This window comes from Lipophrys pholis (genome assembly GCF_963383615.2).
Source record: "Lipophrys pholis genome assembly, chromosome: 8".
NCBI lineage: Eukaryota > Metazoa > Chordata > Actinopteri > Blenniiformes > Blenniidae > Lipophrys > Lipophrys pholis.
Window position 1 is genome coordinate 27,438,386 of NC_137630.1, and position 22,973 is coordinate 27,461,358.

General features: G+C 43.2%; 1 protein-coding gene across 1 annotated transcript in view; it reads left to right on the forward strand.

Moving 5' to 3' along the window:
• magixb (MAGI family member, X-linked b) overlaps positions 1–22,973 on the forward strand; it is a gene marked incomplete at its 3' end in the record, with an annotated part of 43,941 nt that overhangs the window by 13,152 nt on the left and 7,816 nt on the right. The window contains exons 3-12 of the mRNA XM_080468564.1: positions 3,465–3,581; positions 8,877–8,996; positions 10,680–10,844; positions 13,247–13,445; positions 15,377–15,447; positions 16,490–16,651; positions 18,015–18,540; positions 18,687–19,242; positions 21,417–21,480; positions 21,577–21,990. Coding sequence (XP_080324690.1) covers positions 3,465–3,581; positions 8,877–8,996; positions 10,680–10,844; positions 13,247–13,445; positions 15,377–15,447; positions 16,490–16,651; positions 18,015–18,540; positions 18,687–19,242; positions 21,417–21,480; positions 21,577–21,990 — 2,394 coding nt within the window. The remainder of the gene's footprint in view (positions 1–3,464; positions 3,582–8,876; positions 8,997–10,679; positions 10,845–13,246; positions 13,446–15,376; positions 15,448–16,489; positions 16,652–18,014; positions 18,541–18,686; positions 19,243–21,416; positions 21,481–21,576; positions 21,991–22,973) is intronic.

Sequence of the window (22,973 nt, forward strand, 5' to 3'; positions counted from 1 at the left end):
TGACTCATGTTTTTGTATTTGGCAAAGGTCTCATCCTAATACCTTCACCATGCATGTCAAATTTGTGATACTTTCTTTCTTTACGTTGGTTCTCACAGTGAAAACATCTACTTGCAGATGCTGTATTAAAAAAATTCAGCATCAAAACTCAACTTTACTGTCTTTAGATCTTCTTGAGGGGTTACCATGATAATTTCACACATTTAATAGCCGGGTCTGGGTGTCGGGTGTTCTTCCTGCCTCTCTTCTTTTTTTTTTTTTTGCTTTAGAGCAGGTTTAGTACTTAAAAACAAACAAAATACCTGCCAGGTACTTTTTTTTTTTAAACACATGAATGTATGTGTGCTATACTGCTGCTTACCGCTGTTATGCTTTACTAAATCTACTGTACTATCATTACCAGTGAAATATTATTTAGTTTTGTACTTTTTAACCATGCATATAGTTAGTCACACAGCCCATAGTCACCCAGCCACTTTTAAGTGGCTGTCCAAACTGTCATCCACTGCGTCCGACTCCCACGAGCCCAATCTGCAGCGTGCAGTATTCACATGTTGATTTCTACTCGTCAGTTTGTCTCCCTGTGTCTCCGTGCTTGGTCAATATGTGGATATGGGGTCAAATTTGCTGATGACGTATGACGGGAGTGTGGCCGTATAGTTGTCCGTCACCAGCGAGGGGCCTTGGTGTTTAGAGCAGGGGGCTGGGCGAGCGGATATCTTTGTTGGCTCTGAACAGAGCAGTATGTCACCGAGGTGTCACCTGAACGCGGCTCCCGATGGCCTTGCTCGCCAGATTGATAGCTGATTTGGCCGCAAGGGTGTAAATGGGGACCTTTGCTCCTAGCAACCCCCACTCCACCCTCCCTCCCGCCATCGGCAGATCCATTATCATTTCTGAAGTCTGCCTGGTCCTCTCTGGACAGCTTGACTGTGTGTAGTGCGGACAGTGATGGATGAGCTCGTGCTCTGTGCTGCTGTACCACACCTCCTCCGCTCCTCCGACTGCTGCTGCCGCCGCCACAAATACAAGTCCCCCAGTCCCTCCTTCCAAAAGCAGGACACCACGATACATTTCCCAGAGGCAAAGGACACTGTCAAGGTTTTAGCAGGAGAGCTGGACGAGGAGCGATGTTACAAATTCCCACGTTTTATTGAGTGATTTTCTTTTTTTGACAGTGAAACTACAGAAGCTCCTCTTGTCCTTGACATGTGACATATAGTTGCAGAGCATGCGGTGAGCAGTGGCTGCATCATCAGCTGGCACGTCGTATTGGCATTTGTTTTGTTTTTAAATTAAAGTATAAAATAATTCATTTCTGTGGTGCTTTTGTTGTTTTCTAATTCCTATAAACACGGTTTAGTTATAAACTGAAAGACATGCATGGTCAAAAACGACTGAAGGAAGTGCAAACACATGCAGCAGTGGAGTAACAAGACTTTTTGGTTTCCTGTTTCTGTTTGTTGTCAATTTTATTTCCATTTCTAATCTATTTCGAAAGGTTGTTTGTTTGCACTGCTGTCATTCTTATCCATAGACCTTTCAGGTTGAGCTGAATACATTTCTTTTTAAACTTTTAATGTTTTTGGTATGTATTAACTTATACAAATGATTGGAACATTGATCTCGCTGTGATTTGTAGTGTTAACTTCATGTTAACGGTAACAGCTGACAGCATTTAAAACACCTTAGAGGGGAAAGTTCTACATATTTTATGAAAACATTTATTTGTTATCTTTTGTCCTTTTTGCCAGTGAGGTTGTTTGTATTGCCATGCAGGAGTAATAAAAGTGCAGACCAGAGTCAATCCTAACCCAAAAAAACTTTTGTCTCACTTGAGTCTATGGAACTATGCTTTTTTCAGTCATGGCTTTAGTTTATTGATCTTGAGCTTAGTTTGTGAATTCTCTGGTAAAATCTGCTGTAGACTCAAGACATGATCATAACATGATTTCCCATGACATGTCCAAATCCAATTTTGACAACCTCAGTATTGATATTTAAAATGAAATGTATAGCAAAGGCAAACACCCCAAGGTGCACAGTTGAGAAATGTTTCGTAACCTGCCGCAGTTGAAACTGGTGGATTCAGAGGTATTCCCTAAGAGCAGATTTAATGTGTTTTGTTGTAATTTATGTGTCCCCGAGGATAAATTCCGTTTTTGTATTTCACTGCCTCTTGTGTCGTAACCAGAAGAAGTGTCTGCTCCAAAAGATTGGACTGTAAAATGCAGGCTGGTTTTGTTGTCTGGACACTGACACTCTCTAATGAGTGATTGTTTTGGCAACGTGTGTAGAAGCAAATTTGTCATGTTGCCATGTATATTGATTGTTTTGAGATTGTGTCGTTTTGTTGGACTGGGCATTGTGAAGTTGCTTGACACTGAAATGACACGGATCACCCACCGTCACCTCAGAGCAGGCCTGCGACATCCAGGACCCCAGGTTTTCACTGTTCCACAGTAATTCAACTGAATTTCTCTGGAACAGTGAGTCAAAACCTGAGGTCCAGAGTCATTAAACTGAATCAAATTTATGGCATTTGGAAATTTCGCATAAAAATAAGACACCTTGTTCCTTTGCCTGACGGTTTAGTCTGATACGTTTACTCTGAAAATCACCTTCAGAGAGTCAGTGTTCAGGTCTAAATGTTGCTCTTCAACAGACTATAAAATAGCAGCTGTTTTATAATGTGATGAACAAAATCCCATCATTCATCCCAGAAGACCGCCAGGCAGATTCATTTCCACTTTCCACGCAGCGGCCATATGCGACCAGTCTCACGCACACGCAGCCGACTACCTCCTCTAATGAAGTTATGCCGCTGTGACGCTTATTTTTTCTTATTAAAGCACCAAGTTAATTCAACCTGTTAATGGGGGAGAACTACAGTAACAGACGGCGGGGGCGAGAGGTGTCATGGAGGACGGCGGCTCGGTGTCTGCCTGCAGGGGAAGCACCGGCAGACGGGTCGTCCGTCAGACTGACAGGCAGGAGACGCACTCGGCCCATCCATAACAGCAAGTGGTCTGTCATCGGCGGGACGTGAAGCTCTCGAGATAATATTAAGAGATCAGAGAGACACCGGAGAGTCCCGGCCAACCACTCGTCCTCCTCCGGTGACAGGTTCAACTGTTGACTCTGAAGCAATTAACAGCCCGGCTGTTATACATACATGCCTGAGAGCCTTTAGAAAAAAAAAGGAACAAAAAAACCCGCCTTTTTATGGATAGGATATACACGAGGTGATATAAAGTGATCAGTAGGTGTGAGCGTTGAGGTTGTAAAGTAGTTGTGTTAAATCAAGCCTGGCAGGAGTCAGGATTAGCACTTAAGATAAATTTGAACATACATCACTTTGCTCTTTGTGCTTACTGAGCTGATTCCTTCTGTGTCTTCCACCCTCCTCTCTCTTCCCCTTCCTCCTCTCCATGCCACGCTTGTTTTCTTTGCCCTTCCCTCAGGCTCCACATTGTGCAAGGATCTCAGGTTGTATCTGAGTAAGTGCTTCACACCCGGCTCAGTGGACAGCCAGCTTCAGCAGGTCATCAGAGAGAACCTCTACCTCCGTGCTGTACCTTGTAAGTCCTTCCGTGTGCTTCCCCTCCCTCTCGCCTCCAATCTGTCACGTCTCCTGTGTGTCCTGTCTTCTCTGCCACAGTCTCACCACTGGACACTAGTCCTCTTGCCATCACGTACGTTAAGTTTTATGTCTAAGCCCGCTGTTAGCATTCATTGTCACCAGGCTCATGATATTAATGTACGCAGGCACATTTCTTGTTTGTTACTGGCCTCATTAATTCTTTGATAGCACATCTCAGTGATTGCTGCCATGCGAATATCTTGGTGTTAATTGGCATTTAAGTCTGCAGAACTGTTTTCCACACTTCCTCGTGTCAATGTATGCCGACACGAGGGGAATTCTATTCAATGGAAGAATAAATTAAGTTAACTCGACATATGTGGAAGGAGTTTGATTGATGCGGTGACAGAGGCGACCTAATCAAGTTTCGGTGATGGTGGAGGCAGAAGAGATGTGAGCAGGACTGACTTTTCCACGGCAGTGATCCGCATCGGCCTCCCCGATTTGTTTGGGTGGAAGGAAGACGGTGGTAAATTTGCAATTAGTTGGCTTTCAAAAAAAACTAATTTTTCCCCACCCCTTTGCAGTGTTTGTGTGATCTCCTGAAACACACACACACACACACACACACACACACACACACACACACACACACACACACACACACACACACACACACACACACACACACACACACACACACACACACGAGCAGTCTCATTTTGATCCCTCTGAATAAAATCACGCACAATGGCAGCCAAAGGCAGCTAGTTGTGGTGCATCTGTTGCTGTTTTAATCCCCTACAATGTGACGTCACTGGAAACAGCCAGAGGATATAGCAGCTGAGTTTTCAGAGAGAAGATCCGTGTGTTTTTTTTATTCCGATTCTCTCGCTTGCTTTGTCTGACTCTTTTGTTTTGTTTTCTTTCTTGTTCGGGTGGTCCTATATAACGGGACAGACCAGACCACCGAGTTTTGTTTGTATTCTTGACCTTGCTTGTAGCAGAGTAGAGTTGCTGCTAATCTCTTCTTTAGTCGAGGAAGTAGGTCAGGAGGGACAGACTGCCGCTGCGCCACACAATGCTCTCGCTCAGAGAACAGTTCAAAAGTCACGAGAGTGTCAAACAGGCCACGACATGCAAATTTAAATTAAAGTGCAATTTAAAGGCATTTCATCTGCAAGCAGCTGCTCAGGGACTGAATTTTCCCAAATTACCCTCGGTGCTCTCGGCTACTTTGTAATGAGGATGAGACGGATAAGAAAGGATTGTTATATAACAAATCCGATGGAGGGATGGTCAGAGAGGCTTTTTCAACAATCTTCTCGGCAAATCGTAGGAAACAGTTCAGCGGAGTCCAACTTTACCTCACATCTTAGTGCTTTTTCTTTTTTCTTAATTCGCGAGAGTGACAACAAAGCAGGCTGAGCTCCTGGTGTGTAATCCCCTGATCTGCTGAAGATGACACAGTAAGATGCTGTTGTTCTCATGCTGACACCAACACACGCATGCTTGCCTGATCCAAGGACGGCTTGGAAAGCTTCCCTCCTCATTTCAGACCAGTTGTGGCCGTGTAGAGGCTGAATTTCCGTCCTTTTGTTGTTGTTGTTGTGTTTTTTTCTTCTTCTTCTTTTTTTTTTTTTTCCTCTCAAGAAGGCAGCTGTGTTTAACATGAACTTAAAGCTGAGGACTTTTCATCAGTGGCTCATTGTGGCCCCCTTCAGGATCATATGTACGTTTCTCCTGCTCTCTTGGTTGATTCTTTGTTCTTGGTTTATTACGTTGTACACGGCACAGTCGTTAAATCCGACTACAATGTGGTTAATTACCTCAAATTTAAGGTTTTAGGATACAAAGCTAACATGGCAAGGCTTCAAATTTTTGTTGTTTTTTTAAATTTAGATGCTATTTCTTTTTGTGTGAAACAGCTGCTTTGTAGCACTGTGCTATTTAGAGAGCATTTCAACGCTTGAAAAGCTTTTGATGACACACTGTTCTCTGATAGTGACGCCGGCACCGTTGCAAGAAATAACGTTACAAAGGCTCAGTTAGGAGGACAGTGCATAAAAATGGAAATGAATGACAGAATTAAGTAAACGCGGGCTCCTGTATCAATAATCTAGAGGAGGGGAATTAAATTAAAAGCTATCAGTGCCACAGGGGAGGAGGGGATGACGGCAGTCTAATGGACCCATGTGCTCATACTGAAGCTGACAGGATGCTGGAGAGCAGGTATGTGTGTCAACAAACAGTCGGAAGCTGTATCTCCACTTCTGGTTAAATCATTTTATATAAACCGAGTATGTAAATGACCCCTTTGGAACTTTCCCCTAATGCCATTTTCCCCTGTGTGCACAATGTTCAGACCTCACATTATCCTCCTCAACTTTCCCATCCATTTTGGGGTAATCGCACCATTTGTGCATGTGCCCTTGAACGATTCAGAGCCAAAGTCACGGTATCAAGGCAGGCGGAGTCTCCATCTTCTCCATGAAAGACTTTTTCTAATTGTCTGCAGAGTGAGTCAGAGATAAGGAACATCATCATTTAGTTATTCTAATATGCTCGCTCCGGCATGTCAAGCAGGCCGTCTCTGGCCTTTTCAACTGTACGATTCATTGTTGGCTATTTGCGTGCCGCGGTCTTGACAGACAGCTCTCTCTGGGTGTTGATACGAAGTTCTGTGTAATTACCCGCACAATCCCTCCCTCACCCCCTGTCCCGGGGGATCAGTGAGCGGCGCCTACGGGGACTGGCAGGGAAGAAGAAGATGTCAATAATCCATCCTCTCTCCCCGCTGACATGTCATATATATCTCTGAGACGGGTGCATAGATAATGAATGCCGACCTCGCACCATATCAGCTGGAGATCTACTGTGTGTCCTCAGGGGGAGGAAAAGAAATTACAGACGTCAGATGTCGTCAGAAGATTTGCTATCAGATCTTTGATTACACACAAAGCCCTATTAGTTTTTTGTCTTTATTTTTAGAGAGGGTCCAAACAGAAATGCGAGACGTAAACATATAACGTGGGATGTCACCACTTTGTTTTTGCTCCATTTGGAAGCCAGATGTGCATCGGCTGGACGGACACCAGAGCAGGCATCAGCAGATGTGAAGGGTGGGAGCTTTAATAATGGCCACTCACTTCAGCCCCCTTTAAGGAGCAGCAGGCAGTTTCCTAACAAGCTGTGAAGACAGAGTCAAACCCCACTACAGAAAATGTCCATCTTCTGAAGTCACAGAGTGTAAAGCACTACACGTGATTACTCAGCCAAAGCATGTAGGAAACATAGGCGCAATAAAATCCTGACAAGCATTTCTACTGCCGGTTTTACTGCTCGTAGAAAATCAGCGTCATCGTGTGTGGCTGGCTGGACCTCGACTGTACATTACGCACACTTGGTGCTACAGAGAAGAGAGGTCAGGCTCTGGACAGTCCCTCGCCAGCGCTTGGTGTTCGGTCTGTTTGTGTCTCCATTGGCTGCAGTGTGTTTGTGTGTGTGGGTTTTAATCCTGGTCCTTACTTTGTTGTCTGCGTGTGCATGTGTGTGTGTTCTGTGTAGCTCTGCATGTGTCATTGTGGCTGGTGGAGCAGCTCCCAGGACGGCGCTGCATTAATCACAGGTTTTATAGGGTAGCTGGGTGTGACTCCCTCCTGCTGGTCCTGCACTGACATCACACACGTTCTTCCAAGGGATGGACTACGATGTGACCTTATTTTGGTGTCTGAGGGGATTTTATTTTTATTTTATTTTTTTTTTTTTACACAGCTCAAGGGCAGACTGGGCGCCTCATCATGTCTTCTGCAAATGAAAATTACTCCTCCAGTTCTGTAAAAATGGGATGTATTTCACACCACATGCTCAGACTTGTGTTCAAAGGTCTCAAGATAATAACCCTCCGTTGTCCAAGTGACTGTTTTTCGTAACGTCCACATTTTAATCCGACTGTAATGCTAAATTCATGCACTATCAAATCAAATCAAACTAATTACAACGAATGGCCTAAATCACTTTTGGAATTAAAATGATGTTTCTTAATAATGCTGGTCATTACTGGTAAAATAGCCTCCATCCTTAGTAGAACACATCTTGTTCTTTTACCTCCATATTATAACAGTTTATATGCCAAGAGTGTGACTTAAGGCATTAAAAAAAAAAAAGTCATAAAATTACTCAAGCCAAGAGGGGAACAATATACTAAATTAAAGAGATGTGTTACTCATGTCGAGTAATAATAATCTTTTATACGTACAGGCGCTTTTGCAAAACGTCTCTTTTATTCAGAGCACCTGATTGAATCCTCTCACTGAAGAATAAAATATAAAAAGGATCAAGAAGCTGTCGGTACTCTGCACTATTTCACACATTGAACTGGCCGTATGTGTAAGTTAAATAATACTGCCAGTGCAACAATCGAGTCATTGATCAGGTTTTACTTAAATCCAGTGAGAAATCTGAACTATTTGGGTTTTTGAAGCTTTACAAAAAGAAAAATTGACTGATGTTGCTGTTTCCTGAAAAATACAAAAGTTAATAACAAGGTCCTGACGCATCCTTCTCCAACTCCCTCCATATGAAGTTTATATTTCTTTAGTATTTCACTGGTTGTCCATCTAAGGGTGAAAATACAGGAAATGGCACAATGGCTGATTCTAGTAACACTACAGGATACTTTTCTTGCTGTGGTTTGTGCCCGCTGCTCTCTTCCAAGCCAAGGTCAATGTGAATCAATTACTATGACAGTCCATTGATCATCTGAGTGCTCCATCGTCACAATGGTGATGGAGCGACTTTAAGACTTTCTCAGTGCCTCATTAATGTTTAATTCTGTTCCTATCGATCCGTTCGTAATAAAGAGGCCTCGGTGATTGCCCACTGTCACTATAGTGCTCCTCAACACCAAGAATGGAATTTGATTTGTGAGTGCTTTGGTGACTTTGAGCTCAGGATGGAAACGCTGTAATTAAACAAGCCGTTAATATTTATAACCGGTTGATGCTGAAGTCGAGTCCTCTAAAGATTGTTTCTAACTTATAACGTTCACCTTTGAAACACAGCCTGCACAGATCCATTAGTTCCTCAGCTTTTGGACTATTTCGGCATCATTTGTCAAACTAATGTAATCTTTGGCTATTTATAGTTTGCTGAGTTGCAGTTTGCTTAAACGCTGAGCTCAGATTGATGACCCCTGCTGAGAGGAAACGGCTTTGATTAATTGATACATCAACTCCAGTCAGAGATGGCTTGTATATGACTCTGATATATTATATAACGTCTCCTCTTCCAGGTACAACCAGACAGCCCAGGGAGGGGGAAATCTCAGGGGTGGACTACAACTTTGTCTCCATAGAGGAGTTTTTCTCCTTGGAGGAATCGGGAGCGCTGCTTGAGAGCGGAAAGTTCAAAGGTGAGATTGAAGTTTGGGTTTCAACTAATTGGCCCGGTATTTTAGTGCAACGTGATTCCCTCCAAAGACGTCTTGTGATTTATTAACGATTTCCAACAACTGTGGTGATGAGGAAGTTATCTATTCCTTACTTTCTTGTTTGTTTATTCACAAATATATTGAACACTGGGGTACCAGTCCATTACAGGGAAACCACAAAGAGACAGACAGTGAATTGATGTGATATTCTCTCACTGTGAGGCAACCATCCTCACCACTACCACCGTGCAACCACAGGACTCACTCATACTAACTAAAAAGTCATACTCGAAATTGGAATATATTCTAAAGTAAATATATATAAGTGCATAAGGGAAATATTTTCCACACATTTTCTAAATGTATTTTCAGTTCTTTGGTTTCCTCCCAAAGACTCAAAACCTCCTTTTGATTGGTGATTTAAAAATCTGTCACAGATGCGAGTAAGTGTGATAGCCTGGTGACATGTTCAGCGTGAACTCTGCCTTCACTCGTCGTTGGGTTTGATTGGCTTCGGCACCCAGTAAAACCCAGTTAAATGAAGCAAAAAAACTGGAATGGAACTTTGTTCTTTTTCTTTTTTTTTCCTATTACATTGTCAAAGTGTCGCTCTCGGCCACCTAATAATCAACGACTCAAGGTTTTTTGTTTTTTTTGTCCGGATGAAACAAATGAGATGTTGCAAGTTAATTAGGTGCATTGATGGCTGATTAAGGTTCGCTATGTGTTTGTATCTTAATCAGCTAAAAGTAATTAAAACTTCCTGTTGCCCCTGTGCGCACAAAGATTAAAATGCCTCTTGGGTCTCACATCAACGAGATCTGTATCAGTTCTACAACTTAACCTGTTAGACATTCCCATCCTTTTTTCCTTCATGGTGTCAGTTTTTGTTGCGATAAATATACACGCATGCATGCAGCTTAAAAGAAAAGGATGGCCGGCAAGAAAAGTCCCTTCTTGGAGCGTGTGAGGTGTTGCTCAGCTTCCTCTCTAGCAGACTCCTCCCTCAGCAAGGGTCAGAGTGCTGCCTCTGATTAAAGAGCCTCCATACATTAGCATCCATAATTTATGAGAGTTTAATGGGAGCAATAAATGTCATCCTCACCTGCCTTACATGTGACATTGACTGACACTTCGCCACAGCGCAGCAATCGGGGGCATCTGCAGCATTGTGCGTGCGGTCGCCTGCAGAAACCGCAGTGGCTGGGTGATGGCTGGCGACCTTGCCGTGGAGTTCACTAATCTAATGTTTCCCCCCTCAACCCATTTGGATCTGTATGAGCCAAATGGAAGAGTGGAGATAATTTCATTTCTGCTTTGGCAGCTGGAGCAGATGGCTGGAATTGAAAATACAGAACAAATACAGTAGGTATAAGATCTCAGGGGATGCACAAAGCACATGCATACAAACATACATGTGCTGCTGCTGGATATCCTAATATGACATATTTTATTCACCTCATGAATTTAAATCAGGGTGGAGCTATTTATACACTGGGTTTAGATTTACACCACCGGGTTTGATTTACAACACCGATCATTTATCTCTATATCCATCAGGACGTCTCCACTTAACCAAACCTAAGTGGTATTTACCCAATTTTTATTTCTATTCGATTCGATATTCTACAAAGCATGTCACAGTCCTGCCCTCCTCTGTCGCAGGGAACTACTACGGCACGCCCCGGCCCGTCCACATCAGTGCGGAGAGCCCCCCCGTCACCTACCAGGAGCACCGCAACCTGCTCAGAAACTTCCGCACACGCAGCAAATCGCTCAGCAACCTGGAGAAGGCTGCAGGGGAGGGCGTCAACAGCGAGGACGACTCAGGCAAGTGTCGCCGGGCTCAGTGAAAACCGCAGTGATCAGATCGTCAGAGGAAGTTTGAAGAAAGAAAAACATGTTATTAAGGACCACAAAGATCTGCGATCTTATCAGTGATATAAACTAACCTGCTATAGTCTTGCGTAGTACCACTGCATTGTCCCTCTGTCTATAAGCTCTGGTCTCTGATGCCCAAATGAATCAATCATTAGCGTGATTAGTATGCTCTGAACTCTCGGTGGAGCAGTGGCCCCATTGATCGTTGGATCACCTCCAAAGGAAGGTCATGCTGCTTTAGGCCGAGCAGACAAAGAGGTAAGCAGATAGGCGAGTCGGCACGTGGGAAGAGAAGCAGAGAAACTGTAAAGTCATGTGACAAGGACGCAGAGACGTTTGAGCCACCAACACCAAAACGTGCACTTTAATTCTTTCTACATTTCCTAATGCCAGTTGTGATTAATGAGTGTTGGTCCAGTTGCTGTGTGTTGTGGTAAACAGAAAGCTCAGCAAGCTAATCAATTACCATTGAAAGAGGAAAAACGTTTAGATCTTTACCTCAAGAAAACGACTTTTACAACAGTGAACAATGCTTGAGGGAATGGATCATCAACAAATCGCAATTATACTGTAAAATCAAGGAAAATCTGACTCGTGAATTCATGTTTCATATGAGAAGATCAATAATAGTGTTGCTCACACAGATGAGCAGCATATATCATGCAGAAGTGAAGCTTTAACTTTTTGTATACAGTGAGATCATTTTGTAATCTAAAATAAGGTTAATCAACTTTTTTTTTCATGTGAACTGTCACAAAAGCTTAACGGTATCTGATCAGTACTATGCAGTTTAATCTGATCTGATCACAGTTATTTCTTCAAATTAAGAGTTATTTTACTAGTCATTGAAAATGTATTATCTTATAGATTATTATCTTTCAGCTTGTCCCATCTTAATTAAGTGCAACTGTTGAATTGTGGAGTTGCTGTTTCAGCACTGCGTGGGTCAGTTTGATGACTGATTTACTAATTAAATCCGCCTCCAGTTACATCACTTCGTGTGCGGAAGATGCTCTATATTCTAGAAGTCAGCTCTTCTTAAAAGAAATAAATCAGGACAAGAACAGTTCGACATGCACACATCCCTGAGAAAGAAAAGTTAATGCTTATTTAGGGCTAATCTTATTATTATTCACAGTTTCATGTTTCTGTTGTGTTTAGTTCATTTTAATTGTGTTAGTTAGTCATAATTTTACTTTTTTCAGTTAAAATTTGTTCCACTAATTAGTGCATTCGTTTCAAGGGGACTTGAACTTGTTTCAATTAAAAAAAAAAAAAAAAGGGAAACTACTGTATACAAAATGGATTTTAATCATGTATTGATCCACAACAGCAGTGTCAACACACTTAACACACTTTCTGTCACGCTCGTCCACATGCTATTAAAGTTGGGACAGGGCGAGATGGGGGCTCAAACCACCGACACTGGAAGGTGAGCTGCACTGAACTGAATCACAGCTTTTGTTAAATCTCTGTAATCTTCCTGTGAGACGTTGCCGGGCAACACTATAAGGCATCAATGACATTTAAATAATGAAACATTATATTAACTTCCGAGACTGGTTTGCCAACAAGATAGTAAACAGGAAGTGACCAGCCGGTCAGTGTGAGGTTAGGTTGTTTGGGGAAGGTAGCGAACGAGCAGCAGCGGGCGGAGGTAGCAGGTAGGGAGGCTGAGAGTTGGGATGGGTGGAGGCAGGGAGCCAGAATGCTAAACGAGATAAGAGAGCGGCAGGCAGAGTGGGTGGCGAGAAACACAGGCAGGCAGGGATCGAGTTAGTTAGAAACGTGCTTCAAACATTCAGGTAGTGCAGCAGGCAGCCGGTGGAGGAGGAGGGGAAGGGGGGGGGGGGGGGGGGGGGGGGGGGGTTGGATGCAGGATGCAGGCACGGTGGAGTTTGAGAGAGTCATCCAACACCATGACCTTTGCTGAGTCATCTTTTTGAAGTGATACTGTGTGGGTGGGTGGACGGGCTCGGCAGCACTTGTCGTGTGCAGCAGGGCTCGGGACGCCTGGCGTTAATGTTCGCCGTCGCTCAGATCCACGCTGGGGCTCCGGGCTGAAGGACAGCTACAAGGACAGCCGAGGAGGAAATATGCTTATGTTTCTTACGGCGGCGGGTATGGGATGCACGGTCACACTCTCTGCCTCCTCAGAGGGGGGACAAAGACGACTGAGATGCTGACCTCAGGTTTTTTTTTTTCTTTTTTCTCTCTCTGACAACCCCCAGTGGAATTACCAGCATAAGGTCATCACAGATTGCAGGAGAAACTTTTCAGCTTCTGCATCTGTTCAATTAAATATCACCGCTCACTTTTCTTTTCACAGTCTGTCTTCGCTCTCATTACAGGAGGCTCTGCAGGTGTCAGCAGCAACGTCCCGCATTCCCACCGGTCTCCCGGTCGGCCGCGGGCGTCCAGCAGCGGGGGTGATGGACGTGTGACGCAGAACGGGATCATCGGCAGCAGGAGCGGTGCCAGAGTGAGAGGAGTGATGCCTGATTACTGGGAGCAGGCCTTCAGTGACCCCGGAGAAACACTTTACATCGAGTGAGTCTTCAACAAGCGAGTCCGTCAGAAGAATAGTTTGACAATGTTGGAGAAATAGACGTTTTATATGAATCCATACTTCTTCTATTTCTTCAGTCAAAGGTAGGGTACAGTCTGCACAGGGGGACTGCCGCAAAAACACAAAACATTAACCCACATGCTTGTCTTCTAACAATGGGAGCAAGCCAAAAACGCCCTGGAGAAAATCCACTCATGGATATGGAGCCCGGAATCGTTGTGCGACGAGAGTACGAACCACAACCGATGTCATTTGTTGGTGATCGGTTAACTCAGCTTAGCATAGGGAAAGACGAGGCAACTTTATCTGTGTGATTCAGCAACGATCCAATCCCAGGCTTTCCTCAAACAAAGCAAATGTTTTGGCAAATGCAGAAATGGTGGCAGCATAACGAGCAAAGAAGCCCAGACATTTCCTCCAGCTCCACTGGGGGGGACCCCGGGCCCCAAATTAATTCCAGTTGAGTAATTAATGAAAAGAATCACAGGTTAAATACATTTTAATCTTACACAGAGCTTTTCTGAGAAAGTTCCTTCCAATATCGTTCACACCGATACAGCAGATGCTTGGAAATGTATGAGTAGACACCTCATTGACTGCTTCTTTTTTTAATTTTATTTTTATATTTAACCTTTATTAAAAGGAAAAACCTTGTTGAGATTAAAAATCTCTTCTTCAAGAATAAAACATATAAGAAAAATGTCAATACATTAAAATAACATGCAAATTTGCCCAAATAAATTTATAAAAATGACCCGCAGCCTAAAATTAAGTCCACAGGTGTGTCTCTCTCCAAGTCACTAAGCAGCTTCTAGTGTTTTCACTTCTATTGAGGAAGAAGTTCCTTGCACGAATAATCACATTTCATTCATATCACGATATATTTTCATATTTGTGACAAAATGGCTGGGTCTGTGTGCACAGCTCCTTTACATCATTGTGCGTAGATCTCCTGGCAGCGCTTTGCCACGATGACAACTGGTTTTAAACAATACGTATAATAAGAGTGCCTTTGCCAGTGTGCCTGAGGTGGCCGACCCTGAAGTAAATCTACATTACCAGCAGCACTAAACGTCATAATTATCACATTATCCTACATCTCTCTGAAGATAAAAGCCTAATTTCAACCCAAATCTTTTGACATACTTAGTTTTGCTGCTCGTTTACATTCGACTGAGGAGAATAACAAACGCGTCAGACAGCGACGATGGAGGTGAGCACTAACTAACGCCAGCTTGTCACATTTGCTTTCATGTGTTCATTCGCTGCAGGCTCAGCCAACAGCCAATTAGTGAGGAGGCTGGTGTCAAATTACAAGCCCTCTATTGTGAATGGGAGCGGGCGCAGTCCTTTTTGAAGGAGCAGCTTTCTGAGGAACAGAAACAATATGGCCAGATTCCGGTGCATCCATCGATACCTGCTTTAACCAGAGCGGGGTCGCAGAGGCTGGATCAGATTCAGATCCCAGCCGTGCAGAAGGAGGGGTACATGTTGCCAGAGCACAAATGTCCAACAAAGAGATAGATGAGGATGGAAAAAAATATTCACAAGGCTGTAGAAATGAGATAAATGAGTTGCCAAATTGCTTTTAGGTGACTTCTGAATCCAGGCTGCAAGTTTCTCATCCTAAATCTGCACAAAGTTAACTATCTGCTTGCTTCAGGATTATATTCATCTTGTGACCAACATGAATATAGTGAGCAATTTGTTTTTCCACGTAGCAGCAAAAAAAAATTAATTAATAAGCAATTGTCTCACACTTTCTTGAAACTGCGATTGAATATTTTCGAGCTGCTTTGACGGCGTCAGTATTGTGCGTTGAGCGTCGTATCGCTGTTGTATTGTATCCAATACTGTTATTATCCTAAAGAGCGAGTCTTTTCTTCTGCTTTCCCCGCTTTGTCTCTCCAAGGCGCAGCCCAAAGAGGACCAGCTGGCAGAGTCCTCGAGCCTCAAGCAGGGAGACCGTCTACAAAAATGAATGTGAGCCTCTTTGTTTCTGTCTCCTCTTTCTCCCTTTCCTTTGCTTTTTAAATTTTTATATGATTATTCTAACACTGGCTTCACATTTAACTGTTGAACAACCTGAATGACGATACATATTTGTCAAGAATGAAAGTAGCAGATGCAGCCGGCTTGTTAGAATCAAATGAGATGGAATGAGCTTTTGGCTGAAAGGAGACGGGTAAGTGATTAAGGCCTAAAGCTCGGGGGCTGCTGGCAGAGATCCAGACTGACTGCTGAGGCTGGCAGGGTTGACATGCGGATGGCATGTGACTCGCAATTTCGTAATTTGGTCATATGATCCGTTGTCAGAAAAAAAGAAAAACTAATAATCTACTTTCTAATCTATTTCTGTCTTTATTCCAAAGTGAACATTATGGTGTTGTGATTGTGGCTTTTCTTAGTATGCTGCAGTACCTTTTCCTCACCAGCAGAAGGTGGTATAATATTCACTATGACCAAAAAGTACCCGCATGTGAGAGAGTACTGAGAATACTGCTGCCAACTTGAATTTATTTCAGGGTTGTTTTTTTTTTAAATGATGTCTTTAACATGAAATATTTTCATTTTTTGTAAATTAAAACAAAACATGGGAAAACTACAATCTGTCGTAATATTTCTCGTACAGATTTGGTGCCGTAAACTAACAGTAAATAAAGTGACCTGGATTACCATGCTGAGCCGGGTCGGGCCAGTGGATTACGTTGCTGATTTTAAGGTGGCGGTCTGTAATGGATTCTGCTTTTAATGCAATCTTTCCACCATATGCTTCAGTTTGTGTAGTATTTTGCTAAAAGCCATCTGTCGATTCGTATGTAACGTTAAAACTACCCGTCTCTTTGCCCTCCTCTCTAAAAGTCATAATTTCTGATCATGCTGGACATAAGCACCCACTGTTTTCTCTGATAATATCCAGTGGTATGCGTGTATTTCCATTCTCTGTGGCGAGCTGTTGGTGAGCATCTTTACTAACCCACCCTGTCTCTTCATCGTTGTATTGCTCTGTTCTGGTTTGTTTTAGGGTTTACGGACCACCCTGGGGAGCTCAGGGGTTTCCCTGTGCACACACATTTGACCAAAGGCTCCAGAGGCTTCGGCTTTAATATCGTAGGGGGCAGCAGACCCAGAGAGTTTCTTCAGGTCTACAGTGTGACCGCAAGTGGACCTTCAGCACTCAAAACAGGTAGGAAGATAAGACGTTAAAAATGACGATCTCTGCAGAGCAAACTGAGGGGAAAAGTACCACGGCCACAACAATCGGCGCTATAGTTGCAGTAAAACGTGTTTGATTGAGTTCTGTCTCCACTTTTACAGAGTGTGACACAGGAATTCTCTCCAGAGAGCGTAGATCACGATCAGGTCTTAATCCTCGGGGCGAACGCACGATAATCTAGCTTCAACACATGCGTAAACAGCAGTACACACACACACACACACACACACAGATGCCTGATATTACTACTCTGGGATGCCAGAGCACAGCCTGTCTTTGCAGCGGCTGATCCAGTTCATATCTGTTAATAGGCTGGTTTAGGGGGATTACTTGGTTGGATTAGTCCACACCCTCAGAAAACACACCGGCAGCGTTTCATTTGCAAACACATGTCTGTGCCATCCGTTTATCTATCTTCTATACCCTTTTATTCACCCACGGGTTCACGGGGGTGGGTAACTCACCAATTAACCTCAAATGCGTGTTTTTGAACAAGAAACCAGAGTAACTCCGGAAACACACAGAGGAAACATGCAAACTCCATGTGCCTGTGCACTGGAACATCGGAAAACTATAATAACGTAACTCAATAACAAAAATAGGGGTTTCTGCCAAAATTGAAAATGACTCAGAAGAGCTGAAGTAGTGATAAATCGACACGCCAATATTTGGAAATGTTGCTTACTAATCAACTAACAGGCTCAGATTGATATTTACACTTGTCACAAAGCAGCATAGCAAATCACATGTAATATCTAAATCAGAATACAAGCTTAAAGCCAGTGAAAACTACTTAAAATATATGTAAAAACTTAGGCATTAAGCCCTCCTTCACCGATGTTTGCTTAAAATTGTCACAGAAATGCCAGATACAATTAAGGTATTTTCCATAATAGCAATGGAAACAATTTCTTCAAACATATTAAACTCTATATAATAGTTTTATAGAATATAATTCAAATCCTTATTGTTAGTATTTGTGTTTTATGAATTAAGACATTAATGCTCTGTCTTGTTTTTATATGATACTTACTTTCTGTGGTGATTGGCAAATTATGTTTTTTCATTATAGAATACAGGAATCAGACTGAAAACATAAAAAAAAAAAGTGACTTCATCCTGGCAATAACAGCGGCACCTATTTTACCGCCACTCAAATGCAAGAATTCCAAGGTTTATTTCTATATAAACTTATCGTGAACTTTGGTGGTGGAATGCTTTGCAAATAAATTTGAAGGTAAAAACCACTCAGATCCATCAATAACCTCAAGGTTAACATCATATAACTAAATATAAATCACTAATATCTCTATCTTGGTTTGTGTTTGCCTAGCGGACATCCTGGTGTACATCAACGACGTTTGCGTGTTGGGAGTGTCTCACAAAGAGGTCGTCGAGATGCTCAAGTCGGTGCCCGTGGGCCACAGTGTGGATGTAGAAGTCAGAAGAGGGTACCCCATGCTCTACAACCCCGACGGCTGCCCCAAGCAGCCCCCGCCGAGGTTACTGGACAACGGGGAGCCCATCCTGCCGCCCACCACCTCCCAGCCTCAACCCCTCCACCAGCTACCTCGCCTCCCGACGCCCACGCCCCAGAGCCAGCACTTTAACTTTAACGGGATCCACGGCGACGAGAGCTACATGGAGCCCGGCGTTGCTCTAGATGCGAATGGAAACGCCATGTCTTTCGTTTCCAGACCGCTGCCCTCCTACAGACGCTCCAGCATGAGCAACGCCATGTCCTCGCCGCCTGTTCGCCCGCCTCGCTCCCTGAGGAGCATAGCCAGGCTGCAGTCGCTCGACCCGACGCTGGCCAGCCAGAGTGACAGCGAGGTTGTTTCTGCAATTGGTTCACACAGGTAAACGGACTGTGTTTACATTCTGAACCACATTTAAAGGAGGAAATTAACTGAGAAAATAAATGGTGTGTTGGTCAGCTGCTGAAATAACTACGTAGTTGCAGCTCAGTGAATTCAAACAAGGTTTTCTGTCTGTGTCTCATCAGGGCGTCAATGATCCGCAATCACAACAATAACTCTCTGTCCACGCCGCCTCATCAGTTACGTTATGGGACGTCCAAGTCGTCTGAAAGTGACCTGTCCACCTGCACCGTGTCCGGATCCCGCCTGCCGCTCCCCCAGTCCCCACGCAGGCCCTCGTCGTCACCCGGTGGACCCCACAGCGCCCACTCCCGCCTCTTCAGACCGCAGACCTCCCACCTCAGGCCCCCTCCCACGTCCGAAAGCCCCCGGCACCGGGGCTTCAATGGTCTCCATGGCAACACCAGCCCCACCGCGAGTCCCAGCAGTATGTCATCTCCCGGGGTGATGAGTGTGGGCAGCGGAGCCGGGGGGCTCGGTGGTGGGGAGCTGGTGCCGGTTGCCTTAGCACAGATAGACGCAGACCGGGGGCTCGGCTTCAGCGTGACGGCCGGCGGGCCCGAGGGAAGGATGACGGTGGTGAAGAGAGTCTGGGACCGGAGGCAGTGCAACTCCCTGCAGCCAGGGGACGCTATTGTCAAAATCAATGGAGCGGACATCCAGAGTCTCAGCTTTGCACAGGTAACATCAGCTTAACTCAGGTAACAGATAACGGACTAAAACTGATAGTTTATTCCCCAACATCAGCTTTATTTATTCACATAATTATCCGTCTCCTGTAAACACACTTTACATCCCATCTAACAATCATGGTGGCCGTCTGGCAACCTTTCAGTCACAATATTCCTAAAGGCAAGCCAAGGTATTGCTTTAGATTGAGAGAAATACAGAGAGAAAAGAATTTATATTTTGATGCAAATCATAAATAAAACCAAAGCTCATATTGCCAATTACTGATAGTGTACCAATACACTATCAAGTCCTTTATTTATCACACACAACAATTGTACATAGTATAATGTGCAGTGAAATACTTTAAATACATGTTCCACCCCAAAAGAATTTTTTTTTTAATGGGATAGAGGAAAGAAAAATTAATAATGATTATTATTAAATTATTTATAATGATAAAGGAACTTAAAGCACATGAAAGATAAAAGTAGATAACATAGATAGTATGTTGTTCAAAACCTTAATATGATGTATTGGAAAGATTGTTTCATGAAGCAATTTGTCAATGATTCCAAAGTTTATTATTGATTAACTAAAGTATTCATCTTCAAACGTGCACATTTAATATCAGAAATATCAACATGCACTTCTGCATCACAAGTGACCCAAGTGTGTGCATCATCTCCTGCCAATCCAGCTGATGCGAAAACGGAAAATGTTCAAAACCTGTAAGAATGACTCAGCTTCATTCAGCAGACGCTGTTATTTAAAGAAATAAGAGAGTTCACGCAGGACAACCAAACACCTGGTCAGAAGATAAAAAACACTCCGTGGAAGCCATGAGCCAGACCTTGAGTTAGAAAGGACGAAGGTGTCAACATACAGGAAACACAAAGAGACAGAGAAAAGCCTCCCTCCGTCACTCCGACTCTTATTTTCTCTCTCTGTTTTTGGATCTTTAGTATCTTTTTTAAATGCTGAGAAAGACGGATTATATGAAATACAGTTGAACTGCTTGTCTCACCATCAGAAACCTAAAGCACACAGAGTTTACACACTTAGAATTCATGAGTGATTGAAGTGACAACGGCCTTTTATCATCAACAAATAAACTTGTGTCGCGCTTTTCAAAGCAAAGTTACAGTGTCTCACAAAAAGTGAACTATATAACTCTGCTGAATAAATAACACAGAATACAATTAATTTAAGAGAGGGGCACTTTGCCAAAGAAAAATGTATGAACAAACAGAGATAAGTTTACCCGGAACCAAATTCAAATAAAAATCCCTGTGGTTCCTGGTTTTTAATCAAAAGTTTGTGTTGCCAGAGGACCCCAGGCTCTGGTTAAGGTCATCCGGTATAAAACATTTAGTTTCATCTGGTCCGGATCTTGCCATAAAAGTAATGATTTAAACTTTAAAACTAATCCTAGAAAGTAATATTGAGAGTGCAGCGACTCTTAAATTGGGGGTGATGCATTCTGTTTAAATCCTGTTTGTGAGCAGTCTCGACATTCTAGATTAAATTGACTTTACATAAATTGGATTTTGCAAAACAATAGCAAGGCCGGAATAATCTAAACAGGATTTATTAAAAGCGTGTACCACATTATCCAGTTAAGATGCAAATCTTCTGACCAGATTCTAGTTAACTAATAAAAAACAAGGATGAATGATGATTGGAATATATTTTGCAAGATTATTGTCAGAGATAATGCTGAGAGTAGTTTAGTGGTTTGTGCCCCACAAAGAATACCCTTAATTCAAATTCAAATTTGGGAGTCGTTCTTTTTGGAGTTTCCATGTTCTCCAAGAACACGCATGGGTTTTATGTTCAGGTTTTCTCCCACAGTCCAAAAATATGACTTTTTGATTAAATCTAAACTGTCCTGTAGGTGTGTATGGATGGATGGATGGATGGATGGATGGATGGATGGATGAGAAAGGTTGGCTGTGAAGGAAGGTGTCTAAAACTGACTAATTCAGATTTCTCTAAACTAGAAAAAAGCCTTTAAAGGTGCAGCACAAAAACAAAATGTGATTAAATCCAATCATAACAACTGATATCAAAAAGATTAAATGTTAAATCTGAAAAATGTTCAAGATTTTACAACCGAATCAATCCACACTATTCCCGTCATCTTTGTGTGACACTAAATATTTGTGTATTTTGCTTTCTGATAGGTACAAACAATTCTGCAGGAACACACCAAACAGGGAGAAGTCATCTTACTAGTTTACAGAGGAGGTAAGTGACTCACATTCACTGTAATATCAGTAATTTGTTTGGAACTCTTTAAGTTTCCCGGAAGTCGTCTAACAGCCGCCTTGTCGTCGTCCTCAGGTGTCTATCATTCAACAATCTCCCCCGGCTCTATTCGGAGACTCCCCCCACCTCTCCTCCGCCCGCCTCCTCCGCCTGTTGGCTTGGACAACTTCTCCAACCTGCCAGAGCCGCTGCCAATGCCCCGGAAGTCCTACAGCACGCCGCCCTCGCCGGCCCCGACGCGCTCCTCGCTGATCCAGAGCACCAGCTTCCTGGAGTCCATTCCTGTCACTCTCACCATGGAGCCCAAAGACTGGCTCAGCACGGGCCTGGAGGACGACGCCGGGGGGATCCCGCTGACTGAGACGGGGCTGCACAAGCAGAGCGGCGAGAGAACCCGCCCGTTTCGAGGATTTGAAGTGGAGCTGAGGAGGAAGCCGGGGGAGGGCTTTGGGTTCGTCATCGCCTCTCAGGACGTGGAGAACGGTAAAGGTAAGAGCAGCTAATCCTGGTGTCAATGCCTCCATCCATTCAATGTCTGGTTATTCCTGTTATAAATGTCGTTGCTATTGTTATTAATGTCTCATTTGGAGTTTTGTTTGGATACAGTTTGTACAAGATCAGGTGTATATTTATCAGCTCACCTCTTTTCTGGGTAGATTAGAAAGTAAAGGTACTTCCTACTGAATTATTAGAACTATTGTCAGTAAAGTGCTGCAGCTTTAAATAGGTTAAAGTTGCTCTACATCTCAGTCTGGAAACTGATTGCTCTCCCCATCCTGCACACCTGGCATCAATTACCTGGAGGCTTTATGTCCTCCACCTTGCCCCAGCTCCACCTAGTGGGGGAACATGAATCCTGCACATATGGCCAGTCAACAGGGGAGCACACACAGGCAACAGGAATAAACAATACATCTAAATGAAACATAGAATGGCTCCTACACAGTGTATACTTGAAACAGTAAAGTTAGAAATTAATTTTCATTGAAGAAACACAAACACCTTTTGTTTAGTTTTCCGCACAAATCATACACCTGGATTCAACCACTTCTATTTAAAGTCTTGCATGCATTTAATTCAGGCTTTCTTTGACCAGTTTTAACGTCTATTGGTGTCATATATTGTGATATGATTATATACGTTTTAAATTTGCGGTTTTGGGGACAAAAAAGCAAAATGTAAATTGCACAAAAAAAGAAAAAACAGTGACAAAGCTGCTGTCTCTCTCGGTCCTGCTTCAAGAATGAAAAAAACCCCCAACATGATAACATCCACACTGCAGAGCATCTTCCTGCTGGTCTCAATTAAGTTGAACATAATAAGGGAATGTGACTTTTAGGTTTGTGTGAATAAGCCAGACAGTGTTATTTCATCAAGTTAACTTCGTCCTTTTTATTTGCAGGAACCAGTTAAGTGATTCCCCTACCTCTTCATAGAAGCAAATGTAATCAGTTTGTTTGTCGCGGGTATAG